The sequence below is a fragment of the Centruroides vittatus genome, unplaced genomic scaffold (assembly GCF_030686945.1).
Source record: "Centruroides vittatus isolate TY-2023 unplaced genomic scaffold, ASM3068694v2 contig_549, whole genome shotgun sequence".
In the NCBI taxonomy this organism is placed as follows: Eukaryota; Metazoa; Arthropoda; class Arachnida; order Scorpiones; family Buthidae; genus Centruroides; species Centruroides vittatus.
Window position 1 is genome coordinate 4,923,442 of NW_027122325.1, and position 19,580 is coordinate 4,943,021.

At 34.3% G+C, this 19,580-nt stretch overlaps 1 protein-coding gene across 3 annotated transcripts in view; it reads left to right on the plus strand.

The window, feature by feature from the left end:
• Positions 1–19,211, plus strand: part of LOC136978733 (thrombospondin type-1 domain-containing protein 7A-like) — a 127,167-nt gene extending 107,956 nt beyond the window's left edge. For all 3 annotated transcript variants that reach the window (XM_067274529.1, XM_067274528.1, XM_067274527.1), the window contains 4 exons: positions 15,055–15,135; positions 16,470–16,652; positions 18,644–18,734; positions 18,809–19,211. In XM_067274529.1, the coding sequence (XP_067130630.1) occupies positions 15,055–15,135; positions 16,470–16,652; positions 18,644–18,734; positions 18,809–18,917 (464 nt within the window). In that variant the 3' untranslated portion in view covers positions 18,918–19,211. The remainder of the gene's footprint in view (positions 1–15,054; positions 15,136–16,469; positions 16,653–18,643; positions 18,735–18,808) is intronic.
• The last annotated feature ends 369 nt before the right edge of the window (positions 19,212–19,580 follow it).

Below are 19,580 nucleotides of genomic sequence, written 5' to 3' on the forward strand. Positions count from 1 at the left end.
ACAGTTTAACCTTTAGTTGAATCTCGTTTAAACACGAAAATACACATACACAACTTTTATATTTTTTGAATTTGTACTTGTTCTTCGAATCCATGTTCAAATTATGAAACATCCAAAAGCTTTTTGGAATATAAGTAATAACCATTCGAAGAACAAGTACAAATACAAACCTGAGAAAGAACTCAGAAGGAGTTAGAAAATGTTTATTTATTGTTTATTTTTATTGTTCGCACCAGTTATTGGTTCCATATATGTCCTTAGTTTAATTGTGTGTTTTTCCATTGAAGCATTTCACTGTATATAATATATTTTGGAGTTTTGTTTGTTTGTATATAGTGTTGATTGATGTTCAGCATAAGTAAGGTATGTAGAAAGAATTTGCTGATATGTATTTAGTTCAAGGCAAAACTCTCAGAAATGCCTGATAGGTTCTGTATATTGAGTTCATCAGGAACAATTTCTCCAAATATAACTGCCACACCACAGGATGATAGACATTTGTGAAAAATGGGATGACACTGGACAGAGGATAGCAGTCTATAATAAAATTACTTTTGTTAGCCGAGTATATGAAATAACAAGACCCTGAGAGTCGCTCGGCTTTGATAGAATTACAGATGGTAATGTTGTACATTAAATTTTCAAACACAGTTTTCATGATTCTAAGTAAAAATACTTGATTGTGCTAAGTCAGTTGCCAATATGAGTTAACAATTGATTTTTTCAAGATGAGCCAATCTAGATATTTGTCTGATTCTTTGAAGAAAATATTCACATAATTGTGCAGTTAAGGAAAACCAGGCTTCAAGTAAATGAATTCAAAGATTGCTTAACTTGTGATGTTGCTGATATTTGTTCAGCTCATTTTATCATTTACTGAATACTGTTTAGTATTAAATACAATAGAATTAAAGCATTTATAAAGCATGCCAATGTTTTTTTTTATGCTTTTCTACAAAAACATGAAAAAAGAAGTGCATCTTTTCATTTATCTCCATGTCATCATGCTGGCCAGTAAAGCCAGTTTCCAAAGGTTGCAACTGTAAAGCGCTTCACCCTTGCCTGCAGCCTTTGGAGGTATCCATCATTCGCGTTTTCACAGTCAGTGTCATCGATATATCGTTGCATCATAGTCTCGTATGTGCATCTCTTCATTAGTACCAGGGACTTGCTTTTGTCAGCTCTGAGGATAACATTGTTTTGTTGCCTTAAACATTTCCTGGATGCGTGTATAAGGCTCCAGAACCCGTCATCTTGCCTTCTCCTGTTGTTTTCGCTTATCTTGATCATCTATGATGCAACGATACATCGATGACACTGACTGTGAAAATGCAGGTTGCAACTGTAGTCAGACTCTGTCAAAAGCTAATAATCCTTGCTCAGAATTTTGTAACAAGAAATTTTCCATCCTATATTTCACTTGTTTTGTTCTAACATAGCCTACACAGAGATACACACACACACACACACGTTTTCATAGCAACAACAAAAACAAACTTGTAAACATTGCATAGAGTAAGGAATACTACATTGTAATAAATAAATCAAAAATCTACGTTTCTCATACTCAAAATGCCAAAGATTGTTTTAAGGAACTGCAGGAAGCATGTGAAAATCAAGCACTGCCTTACAGAACAGTTGCAAAATGGGTGAAACAGTTCAGAAACAGTTACAACATATTTGATCAGCCAAAGTCTGGAAATCGATGGTGAATAGAAAATCCTAAATTGCTCCTTTGGAATCATTGTTACTAATAGATGAATCCTGCAATAATTTTCTATATAAATAAGATATTATCACAAAAAACTTACACAATTATTGAAAATAACTTGAAAATATGGAATATTGGATCTTGCTGGGTTCCACATCATTTAATTGAAATGCAATGGTAACAATATGCTTCCATCCAAATTCATTTGGAGCATTGAATTATACTGAACTGCTATATTAAGTATGTAACGTTTGGTTACGTTGAACACTTTAAAGAAGTCCAGTCGAACTACTCGGAATACTTAAACTTTATTGAGAATCACAAAGAGACACTTAGATAACATGTGCTCTAGCACGAGGTCTAACACGAACTAACTAGACAAAGGAAAGCTACCACGTGCCATAGACTAGGCTCGGCGCCATCTATTGGCAGCCAGACCAGGTGTCTAACGGACACTCGCATGTGACATCTTCCTTTTTTTTTTTTTTTTTTCATTAGACCTTGCTAGGTCGCGAATACACTGAACAAATTCGTTTACAAATTTAGCCTATTTGGAGGACATACAATTCTGCCGGAGCGAGTCGTCGTAACCACGCCTTGGCTGTTCTTGGATTCACTGTCGGCCAGCTGAGTATCACTTTCAGGTGGTCGTGCAGTAGAGCCCTGTGCAGGAAGTGCTGTGGAAACTGGGCCTTGGTTGGCATTATCATTGAAGAATTACGGCGTAGCAACGAACTATCTGCTGTACGCACTAAGTAGGAACGAGGTTGTGGAAGTTGCTTTTCCACTATTGCTGGTGACCATTGCCTATGAGCAGTTTTGATTCTCACTGATGACTTCTCAGGCAATGAAGGACGTTCAACAGGCCGACGATGTCGTGCTTGCGAGGTGCGATTGGATTGTAGTTTGGGGAACACATTTTTGAAAGCTACTGACCTTGCAGACGGGTGAATTGGGAATAACGTTGCCGTCTGCCTCCCAAACAAACGCTGAGCAGGAGAACCGAGACCACTGCGTGGTAGATTCCGCCAATTTAGTAGTGCTAGGGATTCATCTGTTCCATCAGCATGACATCTTTTGATGATGGATTTGGCAGTTTGTACGTACCTCTCAGCCAGCCCGTTGGACTGAGGATATTTGGGAGAGGCCGTCACGTGAATGATCTTCCATTGTGAACAGAATTGATGGAACTGATGTGAAGAGTATTGAGGCCCATTGTCAGATTCCAGGGTGTCCGGGATTCCATGCACTGCAAAGACACGCTTTAAAAAGTTTATAACTGCTAATGTGGTGGGATGGTTTAGTTTTTCGTATTCGAAGAAACTCGAGTAACTGTCGGCAACTAGTACATAGGTGTCACCTGCCACCTCAAACAAATTACTGGCAAGACGCTGCCAAGGATACCGTGGCACGGGCTTCATGAGGAGAGATTCCCGATCAGGAGCACGAGCCATGGCCTGGCAAATGTGACAAGCTGCAGTAATGTTCTCTATATCGTGGGTCATCCCAGGCCAAAAAATGATTTGTCTAGCTCGATTGAGCATTAATTGAATCCCGGGGTGGCCCAGGTGCAACTTCCGGAGATAAGCGGGACGGAGTTTTAAGGGCACTAGGAGTCTTTTTCCTTTGAAGATGAGTCCTTCATACACTGACAGTTCGTCTCTGTACGTCCAAAATTCACAGATGGCAACTGGAATTTGATCGATCGAGTCTGGCCAGCCGACTTGTATGATCGTAATAAGTTGCTGTAGTTTCGTATCCACCTCCATAGCTTGACGTACGTCAGCTATTTTACATTCCACCAGTGGAACATCCACAGCAACAATAAAATCATTAGCGGGTCACAGGAAATTACTGTTGCACAGTTCCAGCTTAGAGCATCGGCCACGGGGATGTCTCTGCCACACTTGTATACCACTGTAGGTGCATATTGGAGAACGTTGAATAACAGACGTTGTAATCGAGGTGGTGCTGTGTTCAGGGACTTTTTTGCAATGCTTTCTAACGGCTTATGATCAGTTTCAATCGTTAACTGCTTCCCATAGATGTAGTCATGGAACTTTATACACCCGTGCCTCATTGCGAATGCTTCCTTCTCGATCTGTGGGTATCTCTGTTGAGCATCAGTTAGTGCCTTTGTGGAATAAGCTATAGGGCGTCCCTCCTGCAACAGCACTGCTCCCACAGCATATGAGCTAGCATCCACTGATAGCGTTACGGCTTTGTTGACATCATAGAATGCCAGCAGTGGGGCTTTTTTCAATGCTGTTTTCAAGCTGTTAAGAGCATTCTGTTGCTGATGGTCCCAGGTCCAGGTTACGCCTTTTTGAAGTAGCGAACGAAGGGGTTCAGTCAACGAAGAATAGTTTGGAATGAATTTAGAAACATAATTAGTCATTCCTAGAAAACGTTGTAACTCAGTTATGTTAGTAGGGGCTTTCAAACAGTTGATAGCTTCAACCTTTTTGGGGTCGATCTGGACACCTTGAGCACTGAAGACATGACCTAGAAAGTTTACTGAAGTTTGCTCAAATGCACATTTTTCTTGGTTCAATCTGACACCCCGCTTGTACAGGCGGGATAGTACTTCGTTAGTGAATTTACGTAAATCTGGTATATTGTCTGCCCAGATCAAAATGTCCTCCATAGAACACTCCGTATTTTGGCAGCCCTTTATGATGTTCTGCATTACCTGCTGAAAAATCTCTGGTGCCGATGCCAGGCCGAATGGCACACATTGAAAAGAGTAGCGGCCCCATGGAGTATTCACTGTTAGCAAGTCAGCAGTACGTGGGGTAACGGGCAGTTGCCAAAAACCCTTTCGGGCATCTAACAGGGTAAAGTAGTGTGCATTCGTTATGCGCGCAGCTATGTCTTCCACTGTTTTGAGTGGAAAATGGTGCCTCTTGATGGCTTTATTAATATCTGAGGGATCCATGCACAAGCGGATTCTGCCCTCTTTGTGTACGACCACCAATGGACTCACTGCCAGTGTCGGGTGGGTGACCGGTTTGAGCACTTTTAGCTTGACCATATTGTCCAGCTCCTTCTTGACTTCAGCACGAATTGCATAAGGAATATTTCTTGGCGGATGCACCCGAAGAACTGGTATTGTCTATTAATTCTATGTCATACACGAAATCTGTGATACAGCCAATACCTCTAAATATGTTATCTGGCACTGCAACTTCCGGTTCAACTATTTCTATTCGGCGGACGAGATTGAGCTTTTCACAAGTATCTTTGCCTAGCAACGGAGAATATTCGCCTTCAACAACAATAAACTTTATTCTCGCACTATGACCTTCCACAACACAACTAGCAACACATTCACCTAGCACAGGAGTATAGGTGTGGTTGAATGAACGAATGCGACATATGACACTAGGGATTACTTTTAGCTTAAGGCATTGCACTAAGGAAGATGGGACGACGTCACCATCTGCTCCAGTGTCCAACTTGAACACCGCGGAAATTCCACCAGAAAATCTGACAGGAACACGCCATGATTGGGAAGCACTCGGACATGTAGGTTGGTCTTGGAGCAACTTGGACACAGACAAACAGTCATACTCGGGTTCTCTGCCCGCCTCGTTGGGGAGCTGCACTTCACAAGCCTTCTGCGACTTTTGCCGTCTAGACTGACAATTTCTAGCATAATGACCCTTTTTTGAACACTGGCGGCAGTGGACCTTAAATGCTGGACACTTTTGATATTCATGCGACATGCTGCATCACCAACACAAACGCTCTGCAGCATTATTTGCCGGAGTTGCTGAGATCGTTTTCGAGAATTTTAGCGAATTCACGTCACTGTTCACGAATTCCATTCTCGGTTGCATCTCCCTCAGTTGAATGGACGCTGATTCGCTGGCTCTACAGATCTGAATAGCACGATCCAGCGTCAGAGTAGGTTCTCTGAGCAATTGTTCTCTAATCGTATCGGAGCGTATGCCCTGCACTATTTTGTCTCTTAAGAGGCTGTCCTCTTGTATACCGAAATTACATTCCCGAATTTTGGTTCTAAGGTCGGTCAAGAATTTGTCGAACGACTCACCTTCCGACTGCACGTGCCTGTTGAACAACCAGCGGGTATACGTTTCATTTGCTTGTGGAGCGAAATATGCATCAAACTTTTGAAGGATTACTAGTGGATCCGTTTTCTCTTCCTCCGTAAGCGAAAAGGTATTGAATATGACCGTTGCGTCTTGTCCAATGACCGCCATGTGGACCGCTGCTTGTACATTCGGCGGTTTCGACGATAGCTGTGTGGTCGTCGCAAACCATTCATAACGCTGTTTCCACAGTTTCCACGTGGTAGACATGTTGCCATCGGTCACAACTAACTCTGCTGGGGCTTTTAGTGGTGCTCTATCCATATTAGAAGGTGGCGTACGATTCGATATCGGGCAGTAGAACTTGCGGACGGATCAATCAACACAAAAATGTTTTATTCTGACACCATGTAACGTTTGGTTACGTTGAACACTTTAAAGAAGTCCAGTCAAACTACTCAGAATACTTAAACTTTATTGAGAATCACAAAGAGACACTTAGATAACATGTGCTCTAGCACGAGGTCTAACACAAACTAACTAGACAAAGGAAAGCTACCACGTGCCGTAGACTAGGCTCAGCGCCATCTATCGGCAGCCAGACCAGGTGTCTAACGGACACTCGCATGTGACAAAGTACAACTAAGTAAACACCATGAAAATGTTGCTGCTTAAAGATGTTATTCTGTTAATTTGGAATATATACTATATAATATAATATAATATATATAATATATATATATATAATAATAATATAATATATATAATTTGGAAAAAATAACATGTTTTTCTTAAGCAAATTTTTACTGTAGATGAAACTGGAACCCACTCTTAAGGAGTAAAACTTAAATAACAAACAATTGAAGACATTTTGATTTGTATTGTCCAAGAAGTTCCAATAGCTAGATTTCTTTCATGGGACTCCAGAAGAGTAGTAACTCTCCCCTAGAGATTGCAAAATATCCCCTCATATAACCTTAAAACAAATTTTATAAAAGCACAAAGAATTATTGTTTCTGTTTATGTTTATGTATGTAAATTGACAATCCAATTGCATTTTTTCATCCTCCTCAGATAAGAAAAATACCCTCTGGGAGAGTATTAATGTTTCCTGAAAGAGACACTGATGATTAGAATTTGGAAATATCAGTTATGATGATTGTTGGATTTTACTGGTATGGACATATGATAATATCGTGTAGTATACTAAATGGGCAAGCAGGTAATATTAATTATTATGGGAAATTATTTAGAACATTGCCTTCATTCAGCTATAGGACATAAGCAACCTAAGCTGCTGCACAATCAATCAATCATTCTGACAAATAATGCTTGATGTCATATTTTCACCAAAGTTAGGGACATTCAAAAAAAATATCCTATGTGCTTGATATGATCTCATGAAATTTTAATTCACTTGCAAAGATCAAAGAACCCCTACATAGAAAATAGTTCCCTGTCAGAAATGAGATCATTTATGCTTTTAAATAGATAAAACAATATCCTGAAAAGTAATTCTGCAGACAGAGTAAGGCAACTTCCAAGGAATTGGTAAAAAATTAAAAGAGAAAAAGGGGGACTAACACAGAATGATTTAACATATAATCGATTTGTTTAATAAAATTGTATTATCTGAGAAAATTCTGTTGTAAGGCTTAATTGACAATTCTATATTAGGGGAAGTTTGGAAATGATGCTTAGAGTGCAATCCTGCTCACTTAGGTTTCTCGAAACGGAATGGAATTGTGAATGTTGATTGTTGGTCAGGTAGCAAATGTCATCATAAGTCTATAGTCATGTGGTGGTCATCATCGGCAGAATTTCTTTCTTTCATTTGTGTGTGGTTTTTGAGGTGATCACTTAGAAAATTTTGAAAATTTCAACTGAGGATATGTATAACTTTATTTTAAATTGTTAGATTTAATCATTATATGTATAAACTATATATATTTAGCTTCCCATTTCTGCTTTTTGTTTAATTTATAATATGCTGTTAGGCCAACAAGAAAGCATCAGAATGGTGAAGTGTAATCAGGCTCACATAAGCTAGTCCAATAACCAGTGCTTGTGATATTTACCCATTTCTTATATTTCAAACAATACTAAATGGCAAAAATTGAGTAGACAATAAAACATTCACAAATTTAATAACTACTCCAGAAAATCACGAAGTAGATGTGTTAGAAAGCAAAAATGTAAGACCAGACAAAAATGCAAAAATTGTCACACAAAGACTTGCAGAGATGTAGAAACACCATAATTATAAATGTGACTATTGTCATATGTAAATTTTAAAGTGAAATTTAAAGGGCCAAAGCCTAACCATTGAATGGTAATACCCAACATGGTCAGGCATTTTCTCTCTATGGATAGCATTGGAAATTGATTAATAAAAGTTTTTAAAATAATTTGTATGTAAAGTAAATAAAACCAAATTATAAAGAACACTTCAAACTTTTATTTTATTAATAGTTTTTACATTTATATAAATTTGAGTGTGTTATCAATATTTTAGTTTTCTCTTAGGTGCACAGCATAACCCTATTTTCCCCTATATATTATTTTTAGTACTTTTTATGTGGTACAGTCACAAATAAATAAAACTTATAACTTTTATTATGTTAACAGTATGTTAAAAGTATTTATAGAAGACTAGCTGCAAAATAAACACCTTCTGTCAACATTTATACCATTAATTAAAACTGTCTTGTAGTCATTTCTGAGTTATCTCCTTGAGTGCTATCATTACAATCATTTTTTGCCTTTCTGCTGCTTTGAATCTGCAATCCTTCATTAGAGCTTTTATTTTGATTTGTTTTTACCAAAGGTGATTTTCTGTAAATATATATAATACAACTTATTATGTTAGCAGTATAATTTCATATAACTTTAACTGTATGTATAACATATAAATTAAAATATATCAAAAAACCTACTAAATCTTACTATAAGCTGCTTCTTTGTATCTTTTGTACAAGGAAGCAGAAAAAGTTTTCAGGTATAAAGATTAAAGCCTAGAAAAAACATAAAATTAAGTTTCCACTAGTAGACTCACAAGTCAGGGTAAAATTGCTTTCTAGTTTAAGTCATTGTGGAACATAAACTGTATTTTAAGAATGATTTTGATCCTTGTCAGAGAAATGAAGATCACATGACAAGAGTCAGATACAAGATCTCAAATAACAGTTAATAGCTCAAATAATCATGAGTTCACACAGGCCCACAATGAAGTAGCTGGATGATGAGGGATGGAGCCTGACATATTTGGGATGGTCCACCCCAAAAAATTTCTTTGGAGTTTTTCGACCCATTTAGATTTCTTCCTGGTTCTCAGAGCAATAGGTTATCTTAACTGCTTGGCCATTCAAACTTCTGCAGCTTTCTTTTCAGTCATCTCAATCTTGTAAAATGTGTTATAATCTGGTGACGAGGATGGGATAAAGTACAATATTTAGGACATATAATTAGTGCAGAAGGACTCCAAAAGTCTCCAGACAAAATAAAAGCCATCCAGAATGTGCCTTGCCCGAGAAATGTGGAAGAATTACACCAATTTCTAAGACTTGTTAATTCCAGATTCATAAAGAATGCATCAGATATTTTATATCCATTGAATCAACACTTAAAGAAAACCGCTCAATTCCGTTGGACAGCAGAGGAGGAAACAGCTTTCATTCGTGCAAAATCTGAGATTATCAGGGCTAGGGTACTAATTCCGTTCAACTCTAAACTACTAATAACATTAGCAACAGATGCCAGCCCATTTGGACTCTGGAACATTGTCACACCAAATGCCAAATGGAACAGAACGGCCTACAGTATTTGCCTCCAGATCTCTCACACTTGCCAAACGAAACTATAGCCAGCTGGATAAAGAGGCTACTGCTGTGTACTGGGCAGGTTAGAAATTTTTTGATTATATCTATGGAAAGAAATTTATTCTTATAGTCGACAATAAACCCATGATGACGATACTACATCCTGATAAGAAGCTACCTGTTTTGACAGCTACAAGAATGCTAATCTATGCGCACTTCCTTTCCTACTTCGATTATACCATCAAACATAGGAAGTCGATTGAACATACAAATGCGATTACCTGTCATGGAACCCTATACCCTTAACAAGGAAAGAAGCCCTTGACAGAAGACCACGATGATACTTAGGGGAAACTTGCCTAATTCGTACCCCTTAAGGAAAAACCATCATATTATCGAAATTAATAAACACAAATTATTTTTCATTTTAAGTAACTTTTATTTGAGAAATATTTTATTACTACCATAATCAAATTTAGCATAAATCTTATAAACTTCTGAGAAATAAACAATTTAAAAAAACACTAAAAAAGTACGATTTAGGACCATTCATCTTAAATCGTACTGATATATTCTTAAATCGTATTTTGAAATCCTATCATTGGTTTGCATCTTAAGAATCAAAATCTTAATCAATAATGTATTAATACGTGTGTAGATTCGGCTGATGGTCTTCGCCAATTCTTGGCAGTCATTTCTTGCCAATTCCAGACTGCCAATTCTTGGCAGTCGCAGTTGTAATCCGTTGCTTTTTATTGGTTCCTGCGCAAAGTTCATATACCCATATCTCACATCGTCTGCATTTGATCATACTTTCTTTTACATCTTCTTGGCATAATTTACAGTACCAACTGTTATTTTCATTTTTTTTTCTTATTTTTTTTTATTCTCCTTTTGTGATATTTTATTAGTTTTACTTTTCTTTGCACCAAGATTCTTTGATACGTTTTTGTTCTTGAATTCTTCTATTTTATTCTCGAGCTCTTTTTTATAAGGACTTTCTATAAGAACAAGAACGCAACTTATGTGTGGTATTTGCTGGCAGAGAGAGCATGATTATTCCATAGTCCCTTGCAAGATAAATGGCATCAATGTTCTTCGTGTGCGTCGAATGACCGTCTAAGATGAGAAGAACTTGACTGTCTTGCGATGTTTGCAGTCTCAGACACTTTATAAAATGTTTAAGCCATTCGACAAATAATGTACTCAGAATCCATCCGATTTCTGAACAACTGTACAACGTATTCGGTGGCCCTCCACGCTTTAAGTCATCTGTCATTCTTTTACGTTTACATATGAGCATGGGTGGCACGAATTCTCCAGCAGCGTTCATACAGCAGATGCATGTGGCGTTCATACAGCAGATACCACGTTCGCTACTAGTGACAGCTCAAACCTGGTGGTTCCCTTTTTGAGCCAAAATTTTAAAAAGCTTATAAACCATCATTATATTTTTTAATCTCTTCTTCCATATTTTCTTTACTCCAAGAATTATATTTTCTTTTTGACATGTTGTTCTAAAATTAAAGACAATTTAGTTTTAATTTGTTTTGAACTTTTGCGGTTATTTTTGAAATCAGCAACTTAGTAAAAAAATAACAGTTTACGAATCGGTAATAGCTTATTGTGACGTTCATCTAAAATGGTTTTCCTAAATCGTACCAGTACGTTTTAAGAACTTGCCTGGAGTACAAAATAGGCGCAAGAGTCGAACAAGTTTTACATTTGCCTCCAAAAAAATTGACAACAAATACTCATATATCATCACAACAGATGAAATCACAAAAATACGCATTAATACATCACAGATAGTTAAAAAACTTATACATGATCCAATTTGAAGAACATTCTTAGGAAATGTGCAAAAATATTACAGAAAAAGTTGAAAAAACTTACCTTTTCAATATTTTTGTTGGAAGCAGCGTAACAGCGTGTTGTCTGTCATATGGTAATATGGCCGACTGTTATTTACTTTTTTTGTCACTAAAGGCACTAATAGCTATTACCGGAGTCGAGATATAAGCGAAGTACGAATTAGACGCAAGTACTAATTAAGCAAGTTTTCCCTATCATGATACTGTTGTTAAACATATCTTAACTGGAACTATCACCGCCAAGGAAATTCGAAGAGAATCATCAATTGATAAGAAACTATCACAGATCAAAAACGACATTGTCAATGGCCACATGAACGACCTAGAAATATCCACACACAACGGCATTCTGTTTAGAGGACACCGCGTAATCGTCCCAAGAAGTTTACAGCCAGCAGTTCTGCAAGAGCTACACTCTACACCAGCGGTTCCCAACCTGTTTTTGACCAGGGACCATTTTGATTTCATTGTTGTTAGCAGGGACCACAAGGTTTAAGAAAAATAAACTGTGTCAATCTAAAAATAAACTTTAATCAAAACTTTTAACATAAGTAATCGTTAAACTCAAGAGTAGCATGCTTTAACAGTACTATTACAATAGAAAACATAACATTTTTAGTAAAAATTAAATTCAGTTTGTATCAATGTGAGAAAATTAATTTAAAATGAATAAAAGTTTTAAATCTTTCGCGGACCATATTTTAGCTCTTGCGGACTACTGCTTGGGAACCGCTGCTCTACACACATAGGAATCGTTCGAATGAAGCCCCTAGCCCGAAATTACTGTTACTGGGGTAATATTGACTCTGATATCGAGAATATTGTTAAAAGTTGCAAAGAGTGCTGTGAATTAAGAAAAACCCAACAAAAGCCCCAATACGTAAATGGGAAACTGGCAACGTATACACATCGATTATGAAGGACCATTTATGAATCATTATTTCTTTATTGTTGTTGATGGCAAATCACAGTGGCCAGAAATATTCTATACAAAGAAAGCACCAGACACATCCATCACAATTCATTTTATACTTGAAGTCTTTGGTCGATTTGGTCTGCCTGAGATTTTAGTAAGTGATAATGCAAGTACTTTTAAGTCACAAGAATTTCAAGAGTTTTATTCGAGAAACTGAATCCGTCAATACTTAATAGCACCGAGACACCCAGCCACAAATGGCCAGGTTGAAAGATACTGTCACACCTTAAAAACACACCTCAAATGTATGAAGTATGAAAGTAGTACTCTACATCAGAAGCTCCATGAACTACTATTCCGGTATAGAGCGACTCCCTTATCTAACGTGAAAAGTCCAGGACATACAATAAGAATTTATTAGGACATACAATAAGAACAAAATTAGATTTGCTCAAACCCCAGGCACAAGCTTCCCAAAGAAACAACCGAAATTCTACAAATTTTATCGTGTGGGAAATCGTGTACAATCCCGAAATGACACAACTTCCGGTCCTTGGAAATATGGTATTGTTGCTGAACGACTAGGTCGTGTACATTATTTAATTGAACTCGGCGATGGATACGTAATAAAAAGGCGTTACTATCAACTACGCCTGTGTGAAATTAACAAACAGGCAAATCCTACTCAGATAGGATTCGACTTCAACAAAAAGAAAATTGACAGGTGTAACGACATAGTAAACAATAGAGACTCATCCCCAGCTAGTGCTAGTCCACATCCAACCACAATTAGCTACGACGAAGGAACTGTAACGACTTTTTCCAACAAAAAGGAGACAATGACGAAAACAACTTCCGAACAGTTCCTAGAGGAGGAGGGAGAGTCTAGCCGAACGATTACAAACTCAAATCGACGATCAACGCGAATACGAAGGCCAGTACAACGCCTAAATCTTTAAACGAACAAATTTTAAACAACATTTTATTAAGCGTGGGACAGGGCCGGATTTACATAGGGACATTTTGGGTGCCCAAGGGCCCCACAAAACTATGTTTAAACATAATTTTTTTTTCTTATTACTGCGACAGCCTAGTGTGGCCTAATCACGAGAGCCACAGGCAAAGAAAACCAAACCCGGGAAAAAAACCTATGAAACATCGGAAAATTTCGGGAAAAAATTTTAAATAGGTATTTTTCAATTAAATTAAAATAATTAGTTTACACATAAAATATATGTATGTTTACAATAACCTTATTTTTAAATGAAATTTACAACTTCATAGTTGAAATCTAGTTGAAGGTACAGTATTTTGTGTAAATTTTCTAAATCATCAAATTTGCCTACCCTTAAAGGGGGCCCCACCGAATTTGTGCCCATGGCCCCTGGATTGGTAAATCCGGCCCTGGCGTGGGAGGATTGTTATGTATGTAAACCTCTAGGGGATAACCCACACCGAATTGCCCCTTGACCTAGTTAGGCGACCCCGCACCTCTGACCTTTGTCGTGTTTCTTTGTCTTCGGTCAGTCGTGCGTTAGCTGTAGTAGCACTTAGACCTGGAGGCACAACGTTACGTTGTATTATCACACAGTTACGTTTCTATTATAATAAAGTTAATTACAGTATATACGTTAACAAGTAATCGTTTATTTTACGGACACAACAAACATATAACATAACCAGTAAAATTTTCTTCTAAATATTTCTCACTATACTTAAGTGAAACAGATTTTGTTGATTCATGAATAATTTTAGTTTTTTTGTTTTGTTTTGTTCAACTTCTTCATTTTCGTCTTCTCCTTTTCTTCTGATAACAAAAATATATTTTAACAAATCTCAACAAATCCTGTAGTGTAGATAGCTCTGTCACCGTGTACCGTGGGTGATAACGTACAGTAAGATTAAAAATAGACCTTTATAAACCGTTCTTACAATAGTGCTTCCGTATGCAGACTGATACTCAGTTAACAGGAGTCCTGCTAAATGTAAAATATGGAAAGAAAATCAAGAACATAAAAAAAATTACTTAAAATAGCATTTCATTATTGTAAAAAAATAATAAAACCCTTTTTTAATCTTAAGTAATTTTTCACATCTATCATCGGTAAAATATAAAATTGAAATCAGATACTGTACTATTAACATTTATACAAATGGCTCAATACAACAAAACGTTGCAGAATAAACATTTTATGTAGAAATTATCAATTTTTTTTTAACTACTGTATTTGTATTAGTATTATTCTGCCTTAGACTTTGTGTTTTCCTGATGATCTTAAAAAAATAAAGATGAATAGAAAAAAATTAAGGTTAATTTTAAGCTTTTTTCCTCCCAAAGAAATTTGAAATGTTCTATCTTGTTTGGTTTATTTCTTTTTTGTTTTGCTACCAATATTTCTATATTGCTTATATTTCTATAGATGTAATTGACTTGTTTTTAATGTTTTTATAATCAAATTTTAAAGAAAGAATTTTATCAGAGAAAATTTGGGATTAAGAATTTTTTTTTATAATAAAAGTAAATTTTTTAGACCAAAATACAATGGAATGTAAATTATGTTTACTATTGAAACTTTTTCTTAAAATAAATGTTGATTAATGAAATATAATTTTATTGTTGTTTGAAAATAATTCAAAAAGAAAATCTAATATTCTAACTAATGTTTTTCTCTTGCTTAAGGTGGCCCTTGTTATTCATTTAGTTGGAAAATGATAGGAAATGATTTAAAATGTCTTAGGTCAGATGGATTGACCGTAATTGGTAAGCTTAGTCTTTATTTTAATGAAATTTAAGTTTTTCAAAGATGAAAAATTAAAAATTTTTAAATTTCAATTTGTCCAACTTTTTTTTTTTTTTTTTTTTTTTTTTTTTTTTTTTTTTTTTTTTTTTTTTTAAGGATAATTGAATATTCCAGAATTTGAATATTCAATAAAATGAAGAAATTAATACAATATACAAAATTGTCAATTTTGGATGACATTCTAAATGAAATTAAGTTTATTGAAGTCCAGTAATTTTAAAATTTATTAAATTAAGTAATGTTTTAATAAAGTTATTTAAACTTAAAATTGAATATAGTTAGTGACTTGAAATCAAAATTATAATAAATTTATAAAATTCTAAATTATATTTTTTATAATATATAATTCTGAAAAATATGCAATGATGATATAAGAAATCTTAATTCTAAAAGTCATGTAATTTTAAATTAAAATTTTATATACAAAACATATAAAATATAAATTAAATTTATATTTGATAATTTAATTTCATTATTAAATTATATAGTATAAATCAGATTTAGTGAAAATATTGTTAGCTATTTTGTGAAAAATAAAACAGTATTTTCACAAAATTAACTAATTTAATGCCTTTTTAAAATCAATCAATATTATATTCTTTTTGTTTCTTTGTAAATGTTTGTCTATTAATAGCTTCATTTCAGTATTATTAGTGATATTAACTAATTAGATCCCAGGTAACTTTAGAATTTAAGTCTGTAATACATTTTAAGAAATTATATATTTGGATATTTATTAGAGTATGAGTTATGTCATCCTTATTGTATTTTTCTGTTAAATCGTTAAAGTAATTTTAGATGGTTCATCATTTTGAAAGGACTCCAGGAAGCTGTATTCTATTTCAAAGACAATTATTTAGTCAAATGATTAAACAATGCGCTATTTTGTTTTCGTTTACTATTTAAAATCGTCAAATATTAATATTATATATTTAGAAACGCGAAAAAAATTTTTAAAATATCGAATAATCTCATTTTTGTAATTAAAAACGAACAAATTCGTATTATTATTTCAATTGGCTTAATTTCTGGTGATTATTATTATTTTAAATTGTGTTAAAAATTGTTAATTTAATATCTACATCGATCACTTACCTGTCAATATCGGCGTTTCCGCTTAATTTACATTCAGAGTAAATATCGAGCCGGAAATCACTTCCATTACGGCAAAGTTTGCTAATAACGATCTTTAATTCGGATTGTGGCGGTAGATACAGTTGTCGTCTGCTAGAATCTTAGAGTGATAATACGCAAGCGTATCATCTAAATAGCCAGTCATTTTCGTTCTTTTCAGGAGGTTGTCGTCACGTGGCCAAACCTTGTCATCCTCCTTGCAAGGAACCGGGCACGATTTGCAACACTACTCTGGGTGTATGCCAATGTGGAAACAATATTAATAACAATAAGAAAACCAAATGTGTAATTATGAATCCTAACGAAACTAATTCGGAAGAAATTTTGCTCAAATATTTTCCAGGTGAGTTATATTTTAATCTGTAATTATACATTTCGCCAATAAATGTATGGAGCATATTTATAGTTGCGTGTTTCGAGCATTCGTGGTTATCAGATTGACATACGACATGGTTTCCGTAATTCGACATTTTATGGTCATCTATTTTTCAATGGCTATAATATTTCACCCCTAATCTTTGGTAGGTGTATAATATTTTTTCTGATTAATTTGTCATTTCCTAGACCATCCCTGCAGCGATACCATTCTTTTGTATATTAGAATCTACCAAGTGGCTCTTGATAGGAAACATTTATTTCTAGGTTGATGGTGTTTCAATTTATCAATTCTCGTTGACAGTTTCGCACCACTCCGTGTCAATAACGAATTCTGAAATTGATGTAGTTCACCGATAAAGAATATAATAATGTTTCAGTTGATAAACGTTCTATTTCAAAATTGCTGTCAATTTTATAAATCTTCGGTATTTTTCTGTGTAGTTTTACGTTTTTACTCGTATAATTACATGATTTAAAAGTTTTTTTCCACTTAAATAAATAATTATATTCGGGTAGTTATACTTTACCGCTAAATTTGGCTTTATATTAACAAACTAATGATGTAAATGGTAAAGTAATTAATATTCAGTTTATCTAGTATAGAAACTATTCAAATGGAATAAATTTAACTCTTCTAAATTCGTGAAGAATTTAATTGAAATTAAAAACATCAAATATTGACATTATCATTTCACATGATATTTCAGCGCCGAATCCAATTGGTGCGAGGCCCGATTGAATTTATTTTTTATTATTATTTTTTTCCGGGGCCCCTCAAACTTTAAATAAAATTAACAGCTTAATTTACATATTGGAATATGTTGTTATATTTTTAATAATAATACACCTAGATATTTATTTTTGTAACATGTACTATTTTTAAATATGTAAATTTTGATGTGCTGCGGGGCCCGATTGGCACATATCGCTCCAATCGCCTCAAATCCGGCTCTGTATTTCTCCTAATATTTCTGGAAGTTATATTTGATTCAACTTCCTAATAATCGATGGAAAAGTGTCCAGTATATTTTATCAAATTCGTAATACGACAGGTTGTTCCTGTCTCGAAAACGATAGATAATGAATTAGTGTTGTTTTCGTTGCTAAAGGCCTGAGGCTTTTCATCTTATTTACATTTAAAATGCAAATTGGATAATATTAGTAACCAAATATTATGCCATACCTTTCGAAATTACTTTAATAAATACTGTATAATATTTCTCTTCATTAATTTGATATCTATAATGCAACAAACTTTAAATTTCAGATGGATATTCAGCTATATTTGAGTTCTGATTTTAGAATATTATGAATTAATCACAAATAAGATATTTTTCTTATTAAATATTTCAAAAAATTTACTTTTTGAATTATACATAAAATACGCTATATAAAAATATTTTTAATGTATCGCACGTTTTCGGATTAATTTTATCCGAAGAGAAAATATTTAATAAAATTATTTATAATTTATTCCACTCGGAGATTGTTTAAATTTCGATGTCGCATAAAAATTAATATTTAATAGAGACAACTTCAATAGGCCTTTATAAATAAATTTTTAAAATCATTTGATCTTCGTCATACTTAGATTACTTTCGGAATGTTTTTAAACAATTTTAATTTCAAGCAGTTAATTAGTAAATTAATTGCTTGAGATTAATACTTTGTTCAGAACATGCTTTTTTTTAACTTGGAGTTAATTTTGTCTTTGCAATATCTCGTTAAAAAAGTTTTAATAATAAATAATCAATCACTATAGCTATCAATAATACTTATCAAATTAAATTCTATAAGTTTTGTACGTAGGCGTCTGTCATTATCACATTAAATAATCAACAAATTACCATACGAAAAATTTTTGTTATAATATTTTATTTAAAAAAATATATAAAGTACGTTTTAAAGTGTTGAAATATTTATAAATATTGATCATTTATAAACGTTTTGATTCAGACGATAGCCAAAAGAGTATCTGGATGTACGCAATGATTACTGTTGGGATCGCCTTCGTCATATTTGTTTTTATCACTATGTACCTGATGTGGTAAGTAAATTTAGTAATTTGATTTTGTTTAAATGTTCATATCAATTAAATATTAAAATATGGATTTATTCCAGTCATTCTTCGTTGCGTCAACGCCTTATGGACATTAGAAGACAGGCTGGTGTAAGAAGGCGCGTACATAACCCACCCGAAATCGAGAAAAGATGTACTTACGATGGTTGAGTTTCATCGTGCCAGCGACAACTACATTATAAAAAAAAAAAAAGGAAAGCTGCAGGTCACAGCACCAAGTTCGGAAGTTGCTGACGATTTTATTTAAATCTATTAACGAATATCGTTAAATGCCAAAATATTTGGACATATTGCAATGTTCCAAAAATTGTTTTAACACTCCATCCTATTATTTTCATTTGTTGTTTTTTCGACGAAGAAAATGAACCGTGTCAGGCCAAGTAGCCAGAAATATGTACAGTGTTGTTCGTACCAATAAATTAAAAGAAATTAATTGAAAAATAATTATGATTTCTTCCCGATAAAGGATGCTATTACAGAGTTTAGTGCTGTCTTAGCGAATGTTTTTCTCCCTCCTATCTTTTTTTTTTTTACTGATTTGCTAAAGTTCATTTATTTTCTAATTTATATGCAAATGCAAAGAATAAAAATCTTTAGAAGAACGTTGCACGAAACAGACCCATTTTACAGATTACTAATCTCACTTTAATGAGATTTTTCGTTTGTAGATTGAGAAAAGTCTGTTGCTGATTTAAGTTAGACATTTTAAATTGAATCGGTTTCGAATTAAATAGGATAAATTGCCGAAACAAACCAGATTTGAATAATTGCGCGATAGATAATTTGCCCAGAGACGATTCTTAATCACAAGTT